A 23,213-nucleotide genomic window follows, 5' to 3' on the forward strand; every position below is an offset into this window, starting at 1 on the left:
CTGGCTGGATTTAATCTAGTAAAAAGCCATACATTGGATGCCATTAAACATTTGTGAGTAGGTACTTTAGTAAATGTTGAGAGATTGAGGTCTAATCAAGACAGTTAGTGGAACCTCGTGATAGACATGAATTAAGCTGTACTCAATTGTATTCACAAAGTCTCTGGACAAAGGCAGAGAGTTGTATATAGAGTCTACAGGAATGGTGCTATGGTTTGAATGTTTGTGTCTCTAAAATTCATGTTGATACTTAATTCCCATGCAATGTATTAGAAGTTTGGACCTTTAGGAAGTGATTAAGTGATGAGGGCTCTGCTCTCATGAATGGGATTTAGTGCCCTTATAAAAGGCAGACTGTGTGTGAATGTGTGTGTGTGTGTTGTGTGTGTGTTTTGGCCTTTCTGTCCCTTCCTCTTTGTGAGGATGCAGCAAAAAGGCACTATCTTCCAAGCAGAGATCTGGACCTCACCAGACACAATCTGCTGGAAACTTGATGTTGGACCTTCCAGTCTCTAGAACTGTGAGCACTATGTTTTGGCTCTTTGTAAATTGTCCAGTCTGAGGTATTTTGTTATAGCTCCCTGAACAGACTAAGACAAATGGTTTGGGTTCTGGGGTTTCAGAAGCTTGGTCTCAAATCTGTGCTGTTTCCTTTGTGATTTCAGGCAAGTCATTTGCCTTTTTTTTTCTTTTTTTTTTTGAGATGGGAGTTTCACTCTTGTTGCCCAGGCTGGATTGCAATGGCGTGATCTTGGCTCACTGCAACCTCCACCTCCCAGGTTCAAGGGATTTTTCTGCCTCAGCCTCCCAAGTAGCTGGGACTACAGACATGCACCACCACGCCCGGCTAGTTTTTGTGTGTGTATCTGTGTGTGTGTTTAGTAGAGATGGAGTTTCACCATGTTGGTCAGTCTAGTCTTGAACTACTGACCTCAGGTAACCCACCCGCCTTGGCCTCCCAAAGTGCTGGGATTACAGGTGTGAGCCACTGTGCCCGGCCTCAAAGGTCTTTATTTGAATCCTGGATGGGAAACACTTTAATTATGAACAATTAACCTGACTAAAAGCCCTTTTTCACCATTAATCAAACTTCAGCTTTGGCCTGGACTGTACTAGCATTGAAATAATTTGGGGTTTGGATGCTTCTGACAAGTCTTCTGTAAGTCCAGTGGCAAGCAGAAGGACGCTGCAGAGTGAGCACCCACAGGGTCATCATTCACGGATTTCCCCGTGGAATGATCTGTGATGCAATTGCATCCAACAAAAGGGCACAGAAAATGTTGATGAGCATCCTTGTTTCTCATCTCATCACACAACATAGGTTTAATTTAATTAGCCTGTCATGCATATTAACAGAAAAGATAGGACATCAAGATGAGATTTCTTTCTGAAAGTTAAATTAGAAGTAACACCTGGCCAGGTGCACTGGCTCACACTTGTGATCCCTGCACTTTAAGAGGCTGAGGCGGGTGGATCACCTGACGTCAGGAGTTCGAGACCAGCCTGGCCAATGTGGTGAAACCCTATAGCTACTAAAAAATACAAAAATTGGCCAGGCGTGGTGGCACGTGCCTGTAGTCCCAGCTACTCGGGAGGCTGAGGCTAAGGCAGGAGAATCACTTGAACCCAGGCGGCAGAGGGTTGCAGTGAGCCAAGATTGTGCCACTGCACTCCAGCCTCGGTGACTGAGACTCTGTCTCAAACAACAACAACAACAACAACAACAAAACTAATAAATAAAAAAAAATCTGTTGCAGGAAAAAACAATTTCTCCAATTAATTCTGACCTTGCCCAAGGGGCTGTCCACCATGACAGCTTCCCCAGAGTTTCCTGTGACATCCCTCGCTCCCTCCTCTTGGGCTCCCGGGGGCACGTGCTATGCTTTCTTTGGCAGTTTTCTCTCAGACCAGCAGGAAGGTCTATTTTCTCCCTAAGGGCAGGATCTCTGCCTAACATATGATACTTTACAAATGGTTTAACCCTTTGTGTATCATCTCACTGGTTTGTTGAGGCTGCACTCTCGTTCCCTAAGCGTAATGAACATTTTGCTGTGTGTTGGTAATCAATATCTTTCTTTTCCCCCTTTCTGTGGTTGATACTCGGTCCTTTTTTCTTAATCAAATATTGATATCTGAGTTATAGTTATTAGAGTTTACTCATTACTATTTTGTTTCTTCAAAGCAAAGAGAAAGAAATATTTTAACCAAACTCTGTTTTAAATGTTGGCTTCTGAGTTGAAATTAAATCCCATCTTACTGAAAGAGTACTGAATTCTAAAGACCATTTTGTATGGTCTATAAAAATACCTCATATAAATAGTTGCTTTTGAAACTTGGCTAGATTGAAGGATTATGTGGGTCTTTCAGGAATTGTGGTGGTGGTGCATTGATACTATTGAGTCAGTCTTCATTGTGCGTGTGTGTGCGCAAGTGTGAAAATCAACCCCCTAGGGAGAACTACATATTTCTAACTTCCATTGTGGAAGAAAGAAACTGACTTTGGTGTAAATCCTGACATGTTCAAGTTCAGCTCGTACCTGTGAGTTTCTATTTTGTATCTCATGGTCTTGGATCCAGGGGAGGGTGACAAGTTGACAGGCTTTGCCTGGTGGCTTTCTGTTGTGAGTTGTATGCTAAAGGTATAGTGTCTCCTCCTAATAAATCCACTCCCGTTCCACAGTCTACAAAGGCTCCACCAACCCATAGGGAGTGGTCTTTGCTCTGCACAGCAAGAATCATAGTACATCAAAATGTCTTTTATTTGAGACACAAAAATGCAAAATTGCTGAGATATCAAACATTTCCTGATCAGCTACAATACTGCCACTATGTACAAAAGATCTGATGATAAATGTGCACACATATAAAAATACAGTATGCATTACCTATGTACAGTACATGTGCAAAATGTATGGCATTCAAACATGATATGGAATTGATTTCAGGGGTGCAAACAGCAAATACAAAGGCATCATGGTTTTTTTTAAAAAAACAACATAAAGGCAATACATGAATGGACCCCCGATTGCCATAATTTTTTGTTTATTAAACTAGTGCTTCAACAAGCAGGGCTCTGTAGATTGGTATCTTTCTCCTTTTTTTCATAAAGTGAGATGCTAAGACATAATGTGACAATGAAAATAAGAAGAGAAACACCTATCACATTGCATTTCTATTGCAAGCAAGAAAAGAAGAAAACTAATTTCTACATAGAAAAAAACTTTGTATTACTACTGAATGTTATTCTTAAACCAACAAAACAACTCTATACTATTTTACATGAAAACAATAAGAGAAATATCTACATCTTTGTGAAAATTATAACCTTAGATGGATAATACCTTTTTGGGACTGATTTTTGAGATCTCGTTAGTCTCAAATTTTAAATAAAAAGTGCCTCCTTTTGGCAAATACTTGGCAACGCCTTTGGTTCCTTTAAAGCAAGTTTGCATTACTATTGGTTACTTGAGGTCAAGTACTTTTGGTAGATACTAAACCCTTTCCTAAATGCTTCCTCTTCCTACCAAATTAGCAAGATTCCTTACAGCATCACGTACGTAGAGAGGTAATTGTTATGAGTTTCAGTATTCTATAAACTTTGTTAAAGCTTTGTCTTAGTAGTTGGCATAAAGCTCTGTTAAACACTATAGATGTGATATCTCTGATAACATATTTTGATTCCCGACAGCACCTTGTAGATCCGAGATTGCCATCTTATTGTCACAAAGCTGTGACATCACAGAGCAAAGTGTTTGCGTGGAGGGTTAGAGCTCTTCTGTAAACATGTGCAGCTTTTCGAATTGTAGGCCTTCCATGAAAGATTTCAGGTAGAAACCCTTTGTAATGATGTGTTTCCTTGGATACTGCAAGAAAGGGCGAATGCGGAAAAAACACGCACCTGCTTATTGCCATGCAGACAGAGTCACTTTACAAATAAAAATGTAGCTCAGAGAGACTGCTGAATGAGCAAGTTATTGAAGGTTTGAACCGGGAAAAAAAAATTACTACATCTTAGTTGTTTTCCAGTTTTGACTGAAATCACTTAAAAGACGAGTTGAAATGCAGTTAGGATGCTCTCCAGATACACACTGATGCACTTGTAAGCTATGTTCCTTGAAAAACCTGACCTTCCAGTTAACGTTCTTTGATAATTTTGGGCTAATTTTGTGGCCTCTAGGGCAGTGGGACGATTTGTATGGGTATTCTCTTGTCAGTATTCAATATTCATGTTTACAGTAGCAGATATTGAAAAATGGAGACTTATTTGTGAATTTGGTTAAATTGACACGTGTTGCTCTGCTGGAGACACTGAATAGCTATTCTCTTTACATTTCTCTAAAAAGTCCCCAGTGGCACCAAGAGCTCCCCACCTGAGTGACAGCCAGGACTTCTGTGAGGCTAGCGGCAGGTGGGTGCATAGAAGCCGGTGAGGATGTATACTGAAATGTGGGCTTCTCACAAATATTTTAAACCCTGCCAAAGTGCTTTCCCACGTCTCTAAGGCCAAGTCCATTTGAGGACAGTAAAGGGACTATCCCATCACTTGTGTGGAGAGCTGTTTTGTCAACTGCTATGGCTGATTTCAGCCTGGGAATTCTGAAAGGACTCTGAAGAAAGCTATGCTGCCTGGAATGATCCGGGGCTGAGGGTCCAGGAAGTCTGAGTCAGCTCTGGTGACAAAATAGGTAGTGCGCCCCTGAGCCATCACTCAGGGTATGCTGACTGCACAGTTCAGAGGTGCTATCTCATTACTATGACTTTGCCTTCCATAGGCAGCAGCTTGCAGGCAACACCACCCTGCCTTTGCCACTGTTTCTAAACAGCACTGAAAGCCAAAAAGTGTCAGTTACATGGATCACAGAACCATGCGGCTTTTAAAAAGGAAATTTAAATAAGATCTCTTTTAGAATTACAAAAATATTCATATGAAACAAACACAATAGTATCTAAGCAAGAAATTCCACAAATTCAGAATACATCTATGTACAATTATGTGGCAATACTATACAGTAGATTGCACATTTCAGGAAAAACACTAGAATGTGAACCACTAACACTGTCCTATGAGGTTTAGTGGATGCTTTGCTGAAATGTACAAGATGACCACATACCCCTAGACTTTCAAAGACTTTACAGAAATTTTGGTATAACTTTTTAAATTCATCCCACCCCCACTAGGATGATCTGATTATCTATATACAGCAGAAAGGTAAGGCTGATACTACTGTGTTTTGAGAACATGTAGGAAAGTAAGATGGGGATGTGAGATAATGCCGTTCTAGGAGTTATTTTCTTGGCAGTATGATACTTTGCAGTATGATATACAACAGTACCACTGCTTAAACCACACAAGTGCATAATGAAAATTCAACTGGCGACTTTGACTTCTGCTGTAATGGCTGTGACACTAACCTAAACCACAACAACCAGTCTTTAGTAACATCCACCCTTCCTCATTGTACTCACCATCACATGCACTGAGTCAGGTCAGAGGGGCCTTGTTTACAGAGTATCATCTTTGGTCATGTCACATGAGTGTGAGCACATAGCATGTCCTCACTCTAACCTGGAACATGTAGTGGAGATCCTGGAGAGCAGCACTCGTGTCACAGGTGCCTGGCTGGTGACCCAAGCCAGGAGAGAGGAGGGTCAAGCGGAATGGTGCAAGTGAAGTGGCTTGCAGAGTTAATGGGCTAGACATGCCTTGTCTTTTTAAAAATGAAATATTGGTTTATAAAGGTTTAAACACATATGTGAAGTGAGCACTTTAGCAGTTCATAGGAGAGTAGGCTAATGAGATAGCATTTTTTTGCACTGCACTGTGTATTTTTGGAGAGCAACCTTCCTGTGGTATGTTTCAAACCCTATTTTAAAAAGCAATAAAGGGACCAGAGAGCTAGAAAACTATCTACACAATTCAGGATTATGGAAATATACAGTTATTCAACGAGAGTCAATGGTACTAGTGTTCGGTTACCTCCTACAGTCCCACTGATATTTGGTGCCAATTTAATAAGCCATTCAAATCTGAATGAAGAAGATGCTCAGGGTCTAAGTATGGACCTGATAGGCCCAGACAGAAACCCTCAGCAAAAAAACTGTGGCCAAGAACTGTAAGAAAAATACTTTCCCAAGTAAATAGCCTGGCCCTGGAGACAGGCCCCTCTCAATGGAACTGACTCGAGGATTCACAGAACATCTAGTGTGGTAAACTCTTGTAGGGCTTGGTCAAATGACAGTGTTCTGGTTAACAGAGAGTTACTGTATCCCATGCGTTGGTTTACCAATTTCTGAACACTTAAACTATTCATCACAGACTACACTGAGCACAGTGGCCTCTGCCTTGAACCGTCTAGAAGGCACATGAGCACTGTTAGTGCCTTTGAGTCAGGAAGTGCCAGTGAGCAGAGGGCTCCAGTGTGCTCATGCTGGAAAAGCAGACTTTTGTTACACGAAGTAAAATTTATAAACCACACACACACAAATCAGAAATAAGATCAGCTCTTAGGCAAAACATAAACCTAGAAATAATTCACAAATTCTTTCCAAATAACAGGTCAGGCTGCCTCTGGCATGTCAGTATGGAACATTTACCATTTTGTGACCCAGGGGGAACCAGCCTGACCTGAGGGTTTACACAAGGGTGAGGTGGAGAGCACAATATTATTATTTAAGAAAAACCTCCATGCTCTTTTGGTAGATTTCAGTTTTTTGTTATTTACATTTTGTCATATACCTCAATGACTAGCTTGAAATAATCCTGTGATAGTTGGCATTTTAGAAAATTCTTAAGAAATGACTTAACAAATATGTAATAACTGTTTTCTATATAAAAACACTAATAAAGCCTCCAGTTTTTCAATCTTAGGCTTGACAATATAGTGAGAGCTCTGGTAGAATATCCAGTTACAAGCCTGTAAAATGATAACCAGCGTTAGTGACAGAAGAAACAGGGCCAGGGCGGGGACGTGGAGGCCCACCTCGTGGCACAGTCTGACCTATACTCATGGGAATGTCCTGGGTAGATGACAGACCTTCCCCTTACCTTCCATTCTTCTAACTCACCAGCTCAGAAAGATATTTCATGCTAAAGCTTTTTCTTAGTTCTTTGAGATGGGTCTGGTTACCTGAAAATTAGTCAGCAATTCTTTAAATACAGAAATACATGTGGCTCAAGTACTCCAGAAATATTCGAGCTATTAAAAAAGTAGGACCTTGGATACCCATTTCCTTACCCTAACGTAGGCTGTACAAATCACAATGTCAGAGCATACATACAAATGTCTAATATATACATTAAAATCAATCTAACCAACCCAGAAGGTTGCTAATAGAATTTTCAGTGTTATCAGTATACCTGGACTTCTGACAGTATTTTGTAGGTATCTTCTGTTTATGTTGAAAGATCTTGCATTTAAATTTAAATTTGGAAATATAAAGTACGATTCCAAAAATCACAAAATAAACTACACCACCAAAAAAAAAAAACAGGTTTCTGAACAGAACCAAAAATCTTCAGCTGGAAGCTGTCACTGAACTGGCCAAGGCTCTCCACTGCCTTTGACCTCTGCTGTGTCTCGGGCCTGGCTCCGGCCATTTCTAGGAAGTACCAAGTGCAGTGACCTCTCACCTCCCTCGCATCAGCCTTAGTTTTTGAGTGGAGCTGTCTGCCTTTTATTTAGGGTCTTAAAGTGACCAGAGAGATTTAAATGTAGTTAATTACCAGAATCCTAACATCACTGTGCTGCATATATTACTCTTCTTTGTTTTTATCTAAAGGTACTTTTCATTCTTTACTGAAGTCTGGAGAAATAGATGAGTCGTCTTTGACAAGTGTGATTTTCAGAAGGCCCTGTGCTATGTTAAACTGTAGAAATTCACTACTGAACACAATGAAATGTTTTCAAACTTGGGTTCCAGGCTATGACCTTCCACCTATTCTTTCTGTGACAACATATTTTGATTGCAACAATGCAACTATAGATCTATCTCTAAAAACTGACCTTTTAGAATCTTCATGTTCTTAAACCTCATCAACTCTCAGAAAAGAAATCTGTGTCGTTAGTCCCATGGTAGCGGTAGGTCCTGTGGGTCTAGAAAGTCAGCGGAGAACATGCTCGGCGCGGTGGTGCTGAGAGGAGTGAGTCCTGAAGAGGAGTTGGGCATGGTAATGTCCAACCACTCCATGTTGTCCAAGTTTGAGTCTGACAGGTCGAGAGACAGACAGGGAGTACCTGCAGCAAACTGGGTCTCGGAAGTCTCCATGGGTGAGTGCGAATGGTCCAGCATACCTGAGTGACTCAGCAGATCATTCTGGAGGTCCTCGATCAGAGAGAAGGGCTCTCTGTCTTCACTGCTGCTTTGTAGTGGAGCAATTTCATTGGCTGAGGGTAAAGTCCCATCCAAGAAAGCTTCTAGTTGGTTCTCTAAGCTGGCAGATAAACTGCCCATAGGTTCTAAAGATACAGGTGGTGCCATTTGGACTTGGGGTGGTGGCCGGGACACCACTGTATTCACTGGCATTGTGGTGATGCTGGCTGTCACTGGTCTCATTTTGGAAATAGGAGAAGGTTCTTCTTTTATGGGGAGGGAGATCTCTGTGTAAAATAAATGAAGTAATTAATTAGTAACTGAAGATTTACTACTACTTAAACATTTTTATTACTAGGACAGTTACTATTATGTGATTCCTTCTACGCACGTCCATCTTAGAAGTAGGAAGAGAATGCTATTGGTCAGGTACAATCCTTGACAACCTTTAGGATGATGGATCATTTTAGTCAAATAGATAAAAGTTTATTACATTCTTTTTTGTTGTAAATTTAGTCAGCAGACTGTCCAAGGCCAGTTTATTACATTCTGATAGGCTTTAAATTCTTCTAAGACTAAGCATTAAAAGCAGTTATAGCTCACTAGATAGGTATCGACGGTTTTAGATTATTTTATCTTTGAGTCCTTATTTTGTCATTAAAGTTTTAAGATAGGGCTCATATCATCCTATGAATCTATCTATAGCAGCATGATACTCCTAATACAAATGTTGAAATGTACATCCTGAGTTTGTGCTGAGACATGAAGTACATCCTCAATGTTATGAAAGAGGTAATTACATTCTTTTTTCCTTTTTATCATTACAGTTGGACTGGGTACCCAATTTAGCCATGTGCCTTCTCTGTAAAGTTCTGAAAATATACAATGACATTTGATTTCATTTCTGAATTAAAGCTAACACATGGTTCCTTTGATCCTTTTCTTTTAAGGTGAGGTGGATCACTTGGTTACTTATTTCACTTTTCAGTCTTGTTTTCCGAGCTTATATAAAATTTTGATGATTTGGTAAATGTCTTCATTATGTGTTATTCCCTGCCAGATCAAGCAGCAAATTAACAGACCATCTTCTATAAATACTAGCGTTCACTAAACTACATATATGAATAAAGTATCTTAAGTTTTATGAGGCTATGATTGGTTTCATTTATATGCAGATACACTAGGAAAAATAAATTTAATTAACAATACCTCTTAAAGCTCAATGATTGCTATGTGCAAATGGCTGAGAGAAGGAACTTACAATTTGATTCCTATAAATGAATTGTCAACTGTGTGTACTGCATTTATTTTTGAATAGTTTGTTACTTTTAATTATCAGTAGTCATCTCTAAAACTGTTTTGAAAGCTTTAAGTGTAATCTAAGTAACCAGTATTTTTTATTTTTATTTTATTTTTTTGAGACGGAGTCTTGCACTGTTGCTGAGGCTGGCTGGAGTGTGGTGGCACGATCTCAGCTCACTGCAGCCTCTGCTTCCTGGGTTCAGGTGATTCTCCTGCCTCTCAGCCTCCTGAGTAGCTGGATTACAGGTGCCCTCCACCATGCCCAGCTAATTGTTGCATTTTTAGTTTCACCATGTTGGCCAGGCTGGTCTTGAACTCCTGACCTCAGGTGGTCCGCTTGCCGTGGCCTTACAAAGTGCTGGGATTACAGGCAGGGCGAGGCACGGTGTCACAAGTAACTAGTCTTATAACTATATAAAACTTGGTTCTCATTATTACTGATATTAGTAGACAATAAGATGAAATAATGTATTTACTGGATACTTTGTCATAAAAAAAAATCCCATTTTAGAAAATAGCTTGATTGTTTGTGTCACATTTTAATTTCCAAGTTTAAGGAACCTGCCACCATGCCGGGCTAATTTTTGCTAATTTTTGTATTTTTAGTAGAGACGGGAGTTTCACCATGTTGGCCAGGCTGGTCTTGAACTCCTGACCTCAAGTGATCCACCTGCCTCGGGCTCCCAAAGTGCTGGGATTATAGGCGTAAGCCACTGGGGTTGGCCAGCTGAAATTATTTTTGTAAGGCCAATATAATTCTTAGCAAAAAATACTATTTGCGTATGTAGATCTGTAGTCAAATATCAATTCTCTATGTCAACGTCAACTTCAGTGTCAAATAATACCTGCTATAAATGGAGAACTTCTGATCACTATTTGAAAATTCAAATAAAACTCCTTTCATCAGGGTAATTTTAAGACTACTCTAAATATGCAAATACTATCCAGGAATTTTTTTTAAATACTGATTTTTATACTTCAAAGATATGTAAGCTGAGGCAACAATATCCTTGATTCTTTTTGTGGCTAATGTCTCTTTTTAATAAAGATGATATAAATCTAAGATTTCATATTATATTGTAGAAAATGCTTTAGCATTGACTTTGAATTTTAATAAAGATACTGGAGCCCATGCTAGGTAGCTTGATGTCACATAATTAAGGTAGTATTGGAATGTTTTCATCCCATTACAATGACATATGCATGGAACAAGTTCTGAAGCTTTTCAACATGGAATTTAAATCTGGTTCTACTTTGCTATCTGGTCTTTGTTTTTTAGCAGGCATCTATCTGTGGATAAATCTCACATTGTATTACTGTTTTAAGCTATCACAGTTCACTGCAGCCTTGACCTCCTGGGCTCAAGCAATCTTCCTACCTCAACTTCCTGGTAGCTGGGACCCCAGGGGTGTGCCACCACACCCTGTTAATTTTTAAAGTGTTTTGTAGAGACGAGGTCTCATTATGTTTCCCAGGCTGGTCTCGAACTCCTGGGCTCAGAATCCCAAAGTGCTGGGATTACAGACGTGAGCCACCGCGCCTGGCCATAAGTTCTTTTAATGGCCTAAATTTAACAGATTTTAAAACAGTAAATTCAGTGAGAAGAACATGTTTCTCAGCATCTAAAGATAAGCTATGAGTGCTTAAGAAAAACTTTCATGTACTTGGGTTAAGAGATGACTTCCTGTGAGGATCTGATGTGACTTTTGACTTACCTCCACTCTTAATGAGGATATCAAAGAGGTCATCCATCTGCTGACTGTGTGCGTTGGAAATCTACAATGAAGGAGAGTACAAATTAGGTTTCTTTCATACAAACCTGGAAGCATTATACAATTAGCAGTCCTAAGGGACTTTCTAGACGATTTAGTTCTAATCTATCATGTGATAATTTTGAAAACACTGAGGTCACCTGAGGAGTTAAGCCATTTACCCAAGCTGTACAGCTGGTTAGTTGACACAGCAAGAACAAGGCTAGTTAGTACCCAGCTCCACCGACTTCTACGCTTCTCTTTTTTTCTATTACTGAATTGCATTTTGAGAGGCCTCTAATACCCTATTTTAAAAGTGTCTTTATTCATTTGTATTTAGGTAAAAATTTGTATAAAGGTGATCACACTATACATACTTGTTCATTTCTTATTGAGATTTACCTGACATATAATAAGGTGCACTTATGTAAAGTATACAATTTGATATGTTTTGACATATAAATATACCGATGAAACCATCAACAAAATCAAGATAATGAACATATCCATCGCCCCTAAAGCTTCCTCATCCCCTCATCCCTAGGCAACCCCTGGATCTGATTGCTTTCACTATGGATTAGTTTTATATGAATGGATTCATACTGTGTGTACTTTCTTGGTGGTAGGGGAAGGACTAGCTTCTTTCACCCAGCATAATTATTCTGAGATTTATCTGTCTTATAGTGTGTACCTCAGGAACAGTTAATTTTTTTTATTGCTGAGTAGTATTGTATGGAAACACAACAGTTTGTTTATTCATTGACTTGTGGATGGACATTTGGGTTTCCAATTTTTGGCTATTACAAAAAAGTTGTGAACATTTGTGTACAGGTCCTTGTATAGACATGTGTTTTGTTTTCTCTTGGGTAATTAGGAGTGGAATGACCGGATCACAGGATAGGTGTAGGTTTAACTTTTGAAGAAATGGTCGAACTGTTTTCCAAAGTGACTGTTCCATTTTACACTCTCACCCTCAGTATATAGTATAAGATTTCTAGTTGTTCTCCATTCTCACCAATACTTTGTAGGGTCAGTCTTTTCAATTTTAGATATTCCATTAGGTGTGTAGCGGTATTGCACTGGGGTTTTAATTTGCATTTCCCTAATGACTAATGATGTTGAGCATCTTTTCAAGTGCTTATCTGCCATCCATTTATCTTCTTTGGGAAAATATCTGTTCAAATCTTCTGGCGACTGCAGATTTCTTCTGCTAGCTGTTTGCATGGTCTTTTTCCAACCATTTACTTTCAATGTGTCTTTGTATTTAAAGTATGCCTCTTGTAGATACATGCATTAGTTATCTATTGATATATTATAAATTATTCCAAAACATAATGGCTTAAAATTATTACGTCACCGTTTTGTGGGTCAGGAATGGTTTTGATGGGTGATTCTGGCTTCGGGTCTTTCATGAGGTTGCAGCCAAGATGTTGGTCAGGTTACCGTCAACTCTAGGTATGGCTGGGGAATGCCCTTGACTGGGCAAGTTAGTGCTGGCCGTTGATGGGAGGCCTCAGTGCCCCTCCATGTGAGCCTCTCCAGATGGCTGCTGGCATGTCCACATGGCATGACAGCTGGCTTTTCCATGGGAGAGCAAGGAAGAAGGGGCATGCCTTTATGACTTAGTCTCTGGAGTCACACACCATCACCTCTGCCAACTCTGTTTGTTAGAAGGGAGTCACTAAATCCAACCCAGAGAGGAATGTCAAAGAATTTGCAGACATATTTTAAAACTGCATACAGTTGAGTCTGGCTTTTATATATCCATTCTGACCATTTTTTGCATTTTAATTGAATTTAGTCATATGTGTTATAATTACTGACATGGTTAAGTTTGGGTTTACTATTTTATATTTGTCTTCTATTCATCCCATCTGGGTTTTTGTTGTTGTTGTTGTTATCCTGTTTTTCTTTCCTGTCCTTAAAAAAAAATTTGACATTTTTGTATTCTAATTTTTCTTTTTCTTCTTCTTTTTTTTTTTTTTTTTTTTTTTGAGATGGTCTCGCTTTGTCACCCAGGATGGAGTGCAGTGGCACAACCTCGGATCACTGCAGCCTCAACCTCCTGGGATCAAGTGATACTCCTGCCTTAGCTTCCCAAGTAGCTGGGACTACAGGTGTGCACTACCACACCTGGCTAATTTTTGTCTTTTTTGTAGTGATGGGGTTTTATCATGTTGCCCAGGCTGGTCTTAAATTCCTAGGTTCAAGCAATCCTCCCACTTTGCCTCCCAAGGTGTTGAGATTACAGGCGTGAGATGCCATGCCAGGCCTTTCTATTGATTTTTTTTTTTTTTTTAAGCTATCTTGAATCTTTCAAATTGTTACTACAGATATGCAATATATATCCTTAACTTCTCACAGGCTACTTAATGTTGTACACTGAATAAAACATAGAGATCCTACAACCACACAGATCCACTCATTTCCTCCCCCATCCTTTATTAATTATTTTAAGTATTGTCTACACATGCTATATACTCCTCAAGACAGTGTTATCTTTGGTGATGAACTAATTTTTCTTTATCTGAAAATATCTTTACTTCACTTTCATTCTTAAGGGATATTTTAACTTGATAATAGAATTCTGGGTTGACAATCCCTTCCACTTCTTCCTCCCTAAAAATTTTTAAACGTGCTGTTTGTTGCACTCTTCCAGTTTTCATAGTTTTTGATGGAAGGTTGACATTAATCAATTAGTTGTTTGCCCTGTGTGAAATGTGTTTTTTTCTCGATGCATTTAAGATTTTCTCTGTTTTGTCGACAATTTGACTGTGATGTGATTTATCCAGCTTGTTTATCGAGCATCTCAAAGCTATAAATTTGTCTTTCATGCTATTTGTGAACATGTCAGCCATTGTTTCTTCAAATATTTGCCTCTTCAGTTCTTTCTCTCTTCTTCTGGGACTTCTCTTCTACCTATGCTAGACTGTTTGTTTGAATTATGTAACAGGGTTGTGAGGCTTTGTTCACTTCCCAATCTCTGTTCTTCAGATTGGATAAGTTATGATCTATCTTCAGGTTCATGACATTTTTTCCCCTGCCATCTCCATTCTGGTAAGTTCATCTATATTTTTTTTCATTTCAGATACTGTACCTTTTTAGTTCTCGAATTTCCACTTAGTTGTTAAAAATAATTTCTGTATCCATATGGATCCCTTTTAATTTATTACAAGCATATTTCCCTTTTCATCACTGAGGACAGCTGTAATAGCAGTTGCTTTGAAAACCTTGCCCGCAAATTCTAACATCAAGATGAGCTCAGGACTGGTCTCAGCCTTTTTCTTTTGAGATAGATAGGTTACATTTTCCCGATTCTTTGTATGATGCAAGTTATGGATAAATGTTATGGATGTTAAATTGTGGCGACTGTGAATTCTGCTATTATTCTCAGATGAATGGTTTCTATTGTTTTAGCAAGCTATTAACTTGGTTAGACTTAAACTTCAAAATGTTTCTTGGGTAGATGTTCCAATCTCACTTTAGATCTTTTGTCTTCAGCTGAGCTGCTAAGTGTCTATTCCACGCCTGTATGGCTTAGGGGTCAGCCAGAGATGTGGGCACACAGAATTTGGGGATCTCCTCTATGGCTTTTTCCCTCTGGTTGCTCTCAATTCAGTTCTCTGGATTTCCAGGCCATAAAGACTATGGCTTTTCCACCAGTAACCCTGCCACTTAGCTGGGCCCCAGAGTAAAAGCAGCACAGAGAGGGAAATCATGCCACATCACTCCCTTCCTTTGAGTGTGGATTCCCCACCAGAGAATGACTGCTTCTGTTTACTCTTCAATGTGTTCAGGTAGTTGCTTTTTGTTATGATCCAGATTAATAGCTATTATCTGTGGGAAGATTGAACTGGTAGGGCCTTACTTAGCCACTTGTGGAATTGCAAGTCTGAGTAAATGTATTTAAACGAAGTTTGGTGCTCAATGGCATATAAGCAGGTCCTACAGGTGGCTACTCATTTGAATAACCAAAAACCAATGCAGAACCTCAGTCTATAAACAGGAACCTAGAGACATGTAAATACCAGAGATTCCAATTGGCTGTCTTAGGTTACAGTGGAAGATTCATCAAGTAAGCAGGACTTAGGAAGGATGGGTGCTATCTTTTTGTTTTCTTAAAAACTGCAGTTAAGCTCTTGACAATTCACTTCCTCTCTGCTCCCCTGTGAGGAGAATAGATATCACTCCGAATGGACCATGAGGGAGGAGTGTAGTCCAGCACCACCTGTTTGACTTCTTACTGCAAATGTTTGAAGCTGTCTTTGAAATCTGACTTCTCCCTCACAGACAAGGGCCTTTGCTGAGTCTGTAACTAAGGGACATCTTAACAACTCAAAGTTATGTTCCCTCAGTACTCAGGGAATACAAAGAAGCATGTGGTAGGTTCCACTTCCTCCAACAGGCAGCCCCCCATGGGCCCTGAGCATCCCTGGATGTCCTTGGTGAGGGTGCCAAACTGACAAGGTCACCTGGACTGAGCAGCTTCTGTAGGTGCTCACTGAGGCAACCAAGTGGGTCAAGGAAGCGTAGGCATGATTGCGTACTCCCTGGGTGAGGGACTGGCTTGTCTGCTGCTTGCTAGAAAAAGCACAGAGCCCTTGGCCCCACGTTCCTTAGGTGCAGCTTGACCCACTGCATACACAGCCACCATGTGGCCCCAACAAGTTACCCCATGGAACACGGGAGTGGGGGAACTGGCACAACTGCGCTGATGCTCCTGCTGTTTGCTGTGGATAATAAACAGTCCCGCTTGGATACTGTCTCTTGGTTTCCACCTTTAGCACCCATGGAGTGGTGTCAGGGCCACTCCTTGAACCCTCTATGAGGCTGGGGTTCTTCCCTCAAAGGTTAGTTTTAAGCTTTCACAGAAAGCTTTAGAGAGATAGAAAGATTGGAGGAATGTTTAGGGTAAGGTATGACAAGTACTCTCATGACTGGGCACCCACCACAGGCCATATGCTTTTACAAATAGGAACCCTAACTTCTTCCATTGCTTGGTATAGTTGGGGCTACTTCTGTTTTATCAGTCAAAGAAGGAAGGCTCAGAGGCCACATGGTCACCATGTGTGGTGAAACCAGGAGAACCTCAGAACTGTTACCTCCAAGTGCATTTGCTCAGTGTATGAGCAAAGTCATTTGGATGGGCTGGCCTGCTGGGGGCAGAGGTTGCTGGAGAGCAGAGAGAGATGAAGCAGGACCAAGTCAATTTAGGTGCTGGTGGCCTTGAATGTCAGCCGGGTGTAACAGTGATACCATGTGTCACTCTGATGCTGGCCTGACACATGGTGGCTTTAGAAAAGAAGGGACCTGTATAAAATATGTGTCCTGGTCATAATCACATCTATCTCTAACATGCCTGATGCCCCTACCCCAAAAGAAAAGTTAAGAGATGAACCCTGAATTTCTGAATAAACAGTAAATGCAGTTATACTGCTGCTGAAAGCTGTTTAAGGTCTTCATGATAAATGACATTTTGATTTTAAATAACCATGTAAAATGAAAGGTTATTTTTGTATTTCTATTGAGGCAAGTCAGTTTCAGACAAGGGATTCTGTATAGGTCTGCTCCAGACTGAAGGTGGGCATATCCACTATAGCCTTATGCACTGTGACCCTGCCCTCACTTACCTCTGGCAGGGGGGCCTGTGTGCTGCGTGTCTGCTTGATGGCCTCCTCATAGCGGGGGGGATCTTTTGTCTTGGCGACTGGGCTCCCAAATAGAGAGTGCTGGACGACAAATTGCTGGGGTGGCGGGGGTGAACTAGGCTGTGTCAAATAAAGGAGGAGTGCACATTACCTCTTGACAATAAACCTCTCTTTTCCTGGCTAGACTCGGCTCTGCTGTTCTCTATGTAGTGGTCAAATCAGGGAATTCATGAGCAGGTTCTTTTAAGCACCTGTGAGGCTGACAGCACTGGTGGCCACCTCATGTGGGAAGGATCATCTTCACTGTGATTATAGCTGAGCTCCTCCTTCACAAGTTATCACTGTATTTTCAACAATTTTATCCCATTAACATTAGTTACTCCAAGCCCAAAGCACTAGGCTTTGGAATGATTTGATGCCCCTGCGGCACTGTCACTGACACAAAAGCCTCACGGGGTTACCTTGTTGGGTGTGTTAGGTCCATTTTGCAGGGATGGAAGCGGGGCATTTCTGGATTGAAGAACACTGTTGGAGGCCTTATTGATAAAGGGCTGCTGGACAGCTGGGGCAGGATGTCTCTGATACGGAAGAACTGTATTTGATGATGTTGAGTTTGTGAAAACCTGTAATGAATAAATATTTCTCCATTAATTTGTTCTTTGGCTTTTCCTAATGAAGTAAAGAAAACCATGTTTTAGGGCAGGGGTCAGTGAACTTTTTCTGTAAAGGGCCACAGAGTATATAGCTTACAATTTGTGGGTCACCTGGCCTCTGTTGTTACCACTTGGCTCTGCCATTGCAGCCTGAAAGCAGCCACAGACAGTACATGGATAGATGGGTGTGGCTGTGTGCCAATAAAACTTTATCCATACAAACAGGTGGTGGGTTAGATTTGGCCCACAGGCCAGGGTTTGCTTACCCCTATTGTCGAGCATATGTGGTCCCTTTACGCAGTAACTTGCCTTTGATGGTGGTGCAGACAGAGCTTTGTGGAAAAACAGTGCTTGCTCTTTATAATTCTCCTCTTAAATGATAGCTGAGTTTCTTCTATTCCTCTCTGAGGTGAGCTCATCTACTCGCAAGTCTTTTTTTTTTTTTTTTTTTTTTTGAGATGGAGTCTTGCTCTGTTGCCCAGGCTGGAGTGCAGTGGTGCAATCTCAGCTCACTGCAAGCTCCGCCTCCCAGGCTCACGCCATTCTCTTGCCTCAGCCTCCCGAGTAGCTGGGACTACAGGTGCCCGCCACCACACCTGGCTAATTTTTTGTATTTTTAGTAGAGACGGGGTTTCACTGTGTTAGCCAGGATGGTCTCGATCTCCTGACCTCGTGATCCACCCGCCTCGGCCTCCCAAAGTTCTGGGATTACAGGCGTGAGCCACCGCGCCTGGCCTACTCTCAAGTCTTCAATGGCCATGACTAAGCTAATAATCCCAAGCCACTGCTCTGCTTCCAACCTTGCTCCCAGGCGTCAAAGCCACTTACATCATCTTCTTAGGTATCTCAAATTTAAAATATTCCAAACGAATTTTCTCCTTTTTCCCATTAACCCCTGCCTCTCAGCTTCTGAGGGAACATAATTCTTGGTTCTCCTTTTTTTAAAACTTAGGTAAATAGGACTATCAGTCAACTCTGCTTTCTCCCTCAGTGTTCACACATCTCAGCGACACCTCTTGAATCTGCCTCTGCTCTCTGCTGTCCTGTGCCTGGCCCTCACTATCTATCCAGGGATTCTGCAGCAGCCTTGTGGCATAGACCCCCTGCCACAATGTGTTCTCAAGGCATGGCCCCTACCACACTCATTGGCTCTCCTGCTGTGGGTAAAACCCTAATCTTTGGCTGGCATGTAAGCTTCTTACTACCTGGCCCCCTTTCCATCCTACCTAAAACCTCAACCTGCTGTGGTCACACTCAATTTTCCAATTTCTTGAAAATTTCTTCAAATACAAGCAAGGCCCCATTTAAAACTGGCCCCCTTTGGAGAGGCTGTTTTCTGTTTCAACAGGCAAAGGTGAGAACTTCTTGCTGTGGAACTCCAAAATGTTTTGTTTAGCACTTCCATCAAGAGCCACAAGTTTTAGGGTCTTTTACAAATATGTGTCCATACTGCTGATATTGTAACTGTATTTCATAGAACTTGGTTTGCTCAAAAATACTTAACACGTTCTATACTACTAATATTCTAAAAAACCTCTGTATTTCATAAGCAGGAAAGTCTATGTGTATATACCTCAAACAGTACAACCTCCATGAGTTCTGTAAATACACTCCTATTTGAAAAAATTAAATTTCCTTAAATTTGGTAAAAAATTACTTCCTTTAAACTAGAAGTAATGATTCCTAATTCTAGTATTTAGACTTAGTGAAAAAGCCCTTATTTATCCTATCTACGTATTATTTTTTCCTTTCCTCCCTAAAACAAATTGTCTTAACACTGGAACATTTACTAAGCTTTTAATTACACTAAAATGGTATTTTGAGCTTTCCCCAAACTCAGTAACACACAACCATGATTCCTCTCACAGACGAGATTCTGAAGCAGCACGTGTTACATGTGGCTGCAGCTGTCCCCAAAGCTGGTTTCACCCAGACAGTTCACACTATCCTGAGGCAGATCACAGGCACAACTCATTACCTGGGTTCTTTCATGTTGAAGAGTAAAACTCTGGGATTAATAATTTTCAAGGTTTAAAAGAGTAAGACCTATTTTTGAGGCCTAAGATTTTTCTGGCAAGGAGATGTGCACATAGCTCCACCTACTGGCTACCAGGGAATGCTGGAGAATTTTTTTGGTGGTTATTTGTGTAGGGGACACTGAATCCTAGACCACTAACTTCATTTTAAAGATGAGGTAATTGACCCTCAGAGAAGGTAAGTGAATTTTGCATGAGGCCAAACACCTAGGCAATGGTGAAGTGGAATTTATAAGACCTTCTGGGCTCTTAATCTGAGATGGCAAAGTCTTACAAATGTATTTCAAGATCTTACTCAGCATAAACATTTTGGGAATATCTTTTTCATCTTCAAATAACTTTTCCAAGGGAACAACATATCTTGTTTCCCACAGTATGTTTAATTTGAAAAAATTTATTTTAAAATTCAGTAAATTTAATATATGAGGATTGAAAACAAATACTTTTGAAACTTTCCCTTGGAAAAGGGGTTAACTGTGAAAGTGAGCTATCTTTCGGTAATGAAAAGCTCTTTCTCCATTCCAAATAACTGGGAAATCTGCAGCCAAATGGCATCTGACCTAAGGTTCATTCTATGGGAGATGGATCACAACAGAACGAACAGGAGCTTCCCAAGGCATTTACAAAGATGCTTGTTGAATGCATGATCACAGGATGGTAAAAATCACCGACATTTTATTGCTCCTTGGCATTTACAAACCTTTCTGACTTGTTGAGGCTGACTGAGCACATGCTGTGGGAACGTGTCTTGTGTCTGAGGTACAGTTGGGGCCAAGCCTGAGGCCAAGGCAGCAGTTGGTATTTGTGCAGCAGTTGCTATCTGAGGCTGAGTCTGCATTCCTGCCTGTGGTGAAGTCTAGGAGGTGAATTGAAAAAAAACATCAATTTAATTGTCAGAATCAAAGTTAGAAATCAGAACTTAGATGTAGAATCAATGGTCACTTGGGGATTGTATTTAAATGAAATAAGACCAAGATTACAGATACACACTTCATCTGCACAGAAATCTGAACTTTAATGATTCTAAACCAGAGAGGGAAACATCAGACCAGTCACTGCATGCTCTTATTATTCCTAAGTAGCTAAGATTTTTCATTTGAAAATTTTGAGAAAATGGAAATGGAAATAATAAGAACCTAAGGCAGTGCTACACATAATAGCTCAGGTACTGTAATACCTGAATAACACGGAAATTCGTGAGACCTAACTGTCCCAATTGCTGCTTGTAATCGGTGTGTGCATTTCCTAGGGAGAGCCAGCAATGGGCCAAAGCGCCCTCAGACCCAAGGATAAAAACACGGTTCTCGTTTCTACTACAGCAATGGAAGATTTGGACCAAAAAATTTAAGGATTATGGAATAGACTTTCAGTTTCACAGATACCCTAAAGATAAAACAGAGGAATTAGAATTTTTGCATATGTCAAAGGGTCTGCGGGCCCTGCCTCCTAACCACAGGGGTATGAGATGATTCCTCTTGCCTGTTTCAGGTATTTGGGTGTCGAGGCTGAGGAGCACTGCTTCAAATGGTTTCTTGTTCACTCGTGCTCCATGTTTGGTGAAAACTTACCAAAACTGCATGACACGGTAAATACATAGGTTATGTACGCAAGAAAGGGAATTTCATGCTCATCAGTCTTTTCTCATCTCTTTCAATTACATCCTCACTCCTAAATTTGTGGTCACGTTTTCCTTAGTTTAGACATCTTCATATAAGCAGTGACTTTCGAGAACTAAATGTGGGAGGCAGAATGTAAGAATGGGCATAAGAATAAAGGCTCTGCGGGCAGAACACCTGGGTTTAAATGCCAGCTCCATCCTTGGGGAACTCACTGAGTACTCCTAGGCCTCAGTGTCCTTATCCAAAGATGGGTGGTATCACTTAGATCTTCTAGAAGGGAGGATTAAGTGAAGCCAGCCATTTAAAGTACTAGATGCTGTGCCTTGCCAGAAAAAGTGCTCAGTGGCAGAGACTATGATCACAATAATCATGTCACTGGTGTGTAAAAAAATGTCTGCATGGATGATACTGTGTTCATTCAAGGGAAAAGGTAACAGGACTAGAAAAGCATCCTGTGTTTATTTTCATTATATAAAAACAGTACTAGATATTCAGATTTCTGAATAACCCTCTCACACATGCATACGTTTTCTCTGTGAGGTCTGCTCTGGATGCATTTATGAAAGAGCTCAGGTATGGTGCCTTCCTTAGCAGGGTTTGCATTCCATGCATGCTGTAAGGCAAAGTAGTTAGAAGACACACTTCACACCTGGAGTTTGAGGCTGCCTACAGGGAGTTGCACTGAGGTGACACTCGAGCCCTGGATGGACACTGGGAGCAGCAGCTGAGCAGTCTGTGTGGTCAGTAAAGCCTGGGGCTGAGCAACAACAGCAGGCGGTGGCTGTCCCTGGGAACTCACATAAAACTGCGAGACGACACTCTGCTGCTCTGCCTGGGCCACAGGGACCTCTTGCTTGATAACTACAGCCTTTTTGGCAACAAGGGTCTGGCCACCTGTAGAGACGGGCTGGCCTACAGCGTGGCTGGCTACTGGGATGGGCTGCCTGGAGCTGGAGCAGTCCGGGAGTGAGGCCTCATCTTTGATGGAGGAGCCAAGGCTGCCGTGCTTCTGATCTGACTTGACAGAATGACCTGGGGCACTGGGCTGGGCTTCCAGGGGCCGCTGCTGCTGCCCTCGTTTTTCAACCTCAAGTTGCATTTTCAGCACTTCCACGAGCTTCTGCTCTTGTTCCAGTTTCCTCTTCAGCTCTTCGATTTGCTTCTCTTTCTCCTGAAGCTTGCGATCCTTCTCGGCTGCATCCAGTTCCAGGTTTGACAGAGTGCTGCTGGTAGGACTCAGACTGTCCTCATTATTTGTCATTCTCAAAGGAGATGAACTCAAGAACTGTGAAGGAGACATCATGGTCATAATCTCGGTGAAAGTGTCTGCCATGTTTGTGTCATCAGTACTGAGACTGGACTGTTCGGAGGGCGATGGTGAAATGGGCAGAGGGGAATGAACATTTTCCACACGGGTTGCGTTGCTGGTTCCTGTAGGTGGCAATTCTGCCTTGAGAGTAGAGACTGAGCTAGTCACAGTGTTGTGTAGTGTTGTAACCGGCAAGGCCACAGTGACTTCTGGGTTACTGGTGACAATGGCTGATGATGACACTGCCACGACGCCCCCAGCAGCAAGGCCGCTGCTGTTCACTTCCTGGTAGGGTTTCAGGCGCTCAATGAGGTCCGGTTTGGTGCCTGACACTGGCAGACCCCTTAACTTCAGTTCTGTCTTCAGTTCTGATACCTGGAGTACAAACAAAGCAGATCTCTTAGTATTAGAGCTTTCTGGCAAATCTACAGTATGCTTTTGTGATGGGAAAGGTGCCTATGTCTGTCAGACAACTCTGTTATGGCACACCTGAAAGTAGAACTGGTTTTGTATTTAAGCACACAGAAACAGATAACTACAGACTAGAAGCACTTGAGGAGCCAGTGATATAGTAAGGGTTTTTAG

General features: G+C 41.2%; 1 protein-coding gene across 4 annotated transcripts in view; it reads right to left on the reverse strand.

Annotated features, from left to right (window-relative positions):
* Positions 1-2,735: 2,735 nt before the first annotated feature.
* MRTFB (myocardin related transcription factor B) overlaps positions 2,736-23,213 on the reverse strand; it is a 190,359-nt gene continuing 169,881 nt past the window's right edge. For all 4 annotated transcript variants that reach the window (XM_003269301.2, XM_030799134.1, XM_030799135.1 and 1 more), the window contains 6 exons: positions 21,969-23,003; positions 20,401-20,556; positions 17,473-17,634; positions 16,994-17,131; positions 11,328-11,388; positions 2,736-8,597 (listed from right to left, as the gene is read on the reverse strand). In XM_003269301.2, the coding sequence (XP_003269349.1) occupies positions 8,062-8,597; positions 11,328-11,388; positions 16,994-17,131; positions 17,473-17,634; positions 20,401-20,556; positions 21,969-23,003 (2,088 nt within the window). In that variant the 3' untranslated portion in view covers positions 2,736-8,061. The remainder of the gene's footprint in view (positions 8,598-11,327; positions 11,389-16,993; positions 17,132-17,472; positions 17,635-20,400; positions 20,557-21,968; positions 23,004-23,213) is intronic.

The sequence above is a fragment of the Nomascus leucogenys genome, chromosome 18 (assembly GCF_006542625.1).
Source record: "Nomascus leucogenys isolate Asia chromosome 18, Asia_NLE_v1, whole genome shotgun sequence".
Classification (NCBI taxonomy): domain Eukaryota; kingdom Metazoa; phylum Chordata; class Mammalia; order Primates; family Hylobatidae; genus Nomascus; species Nomascus leucogenys.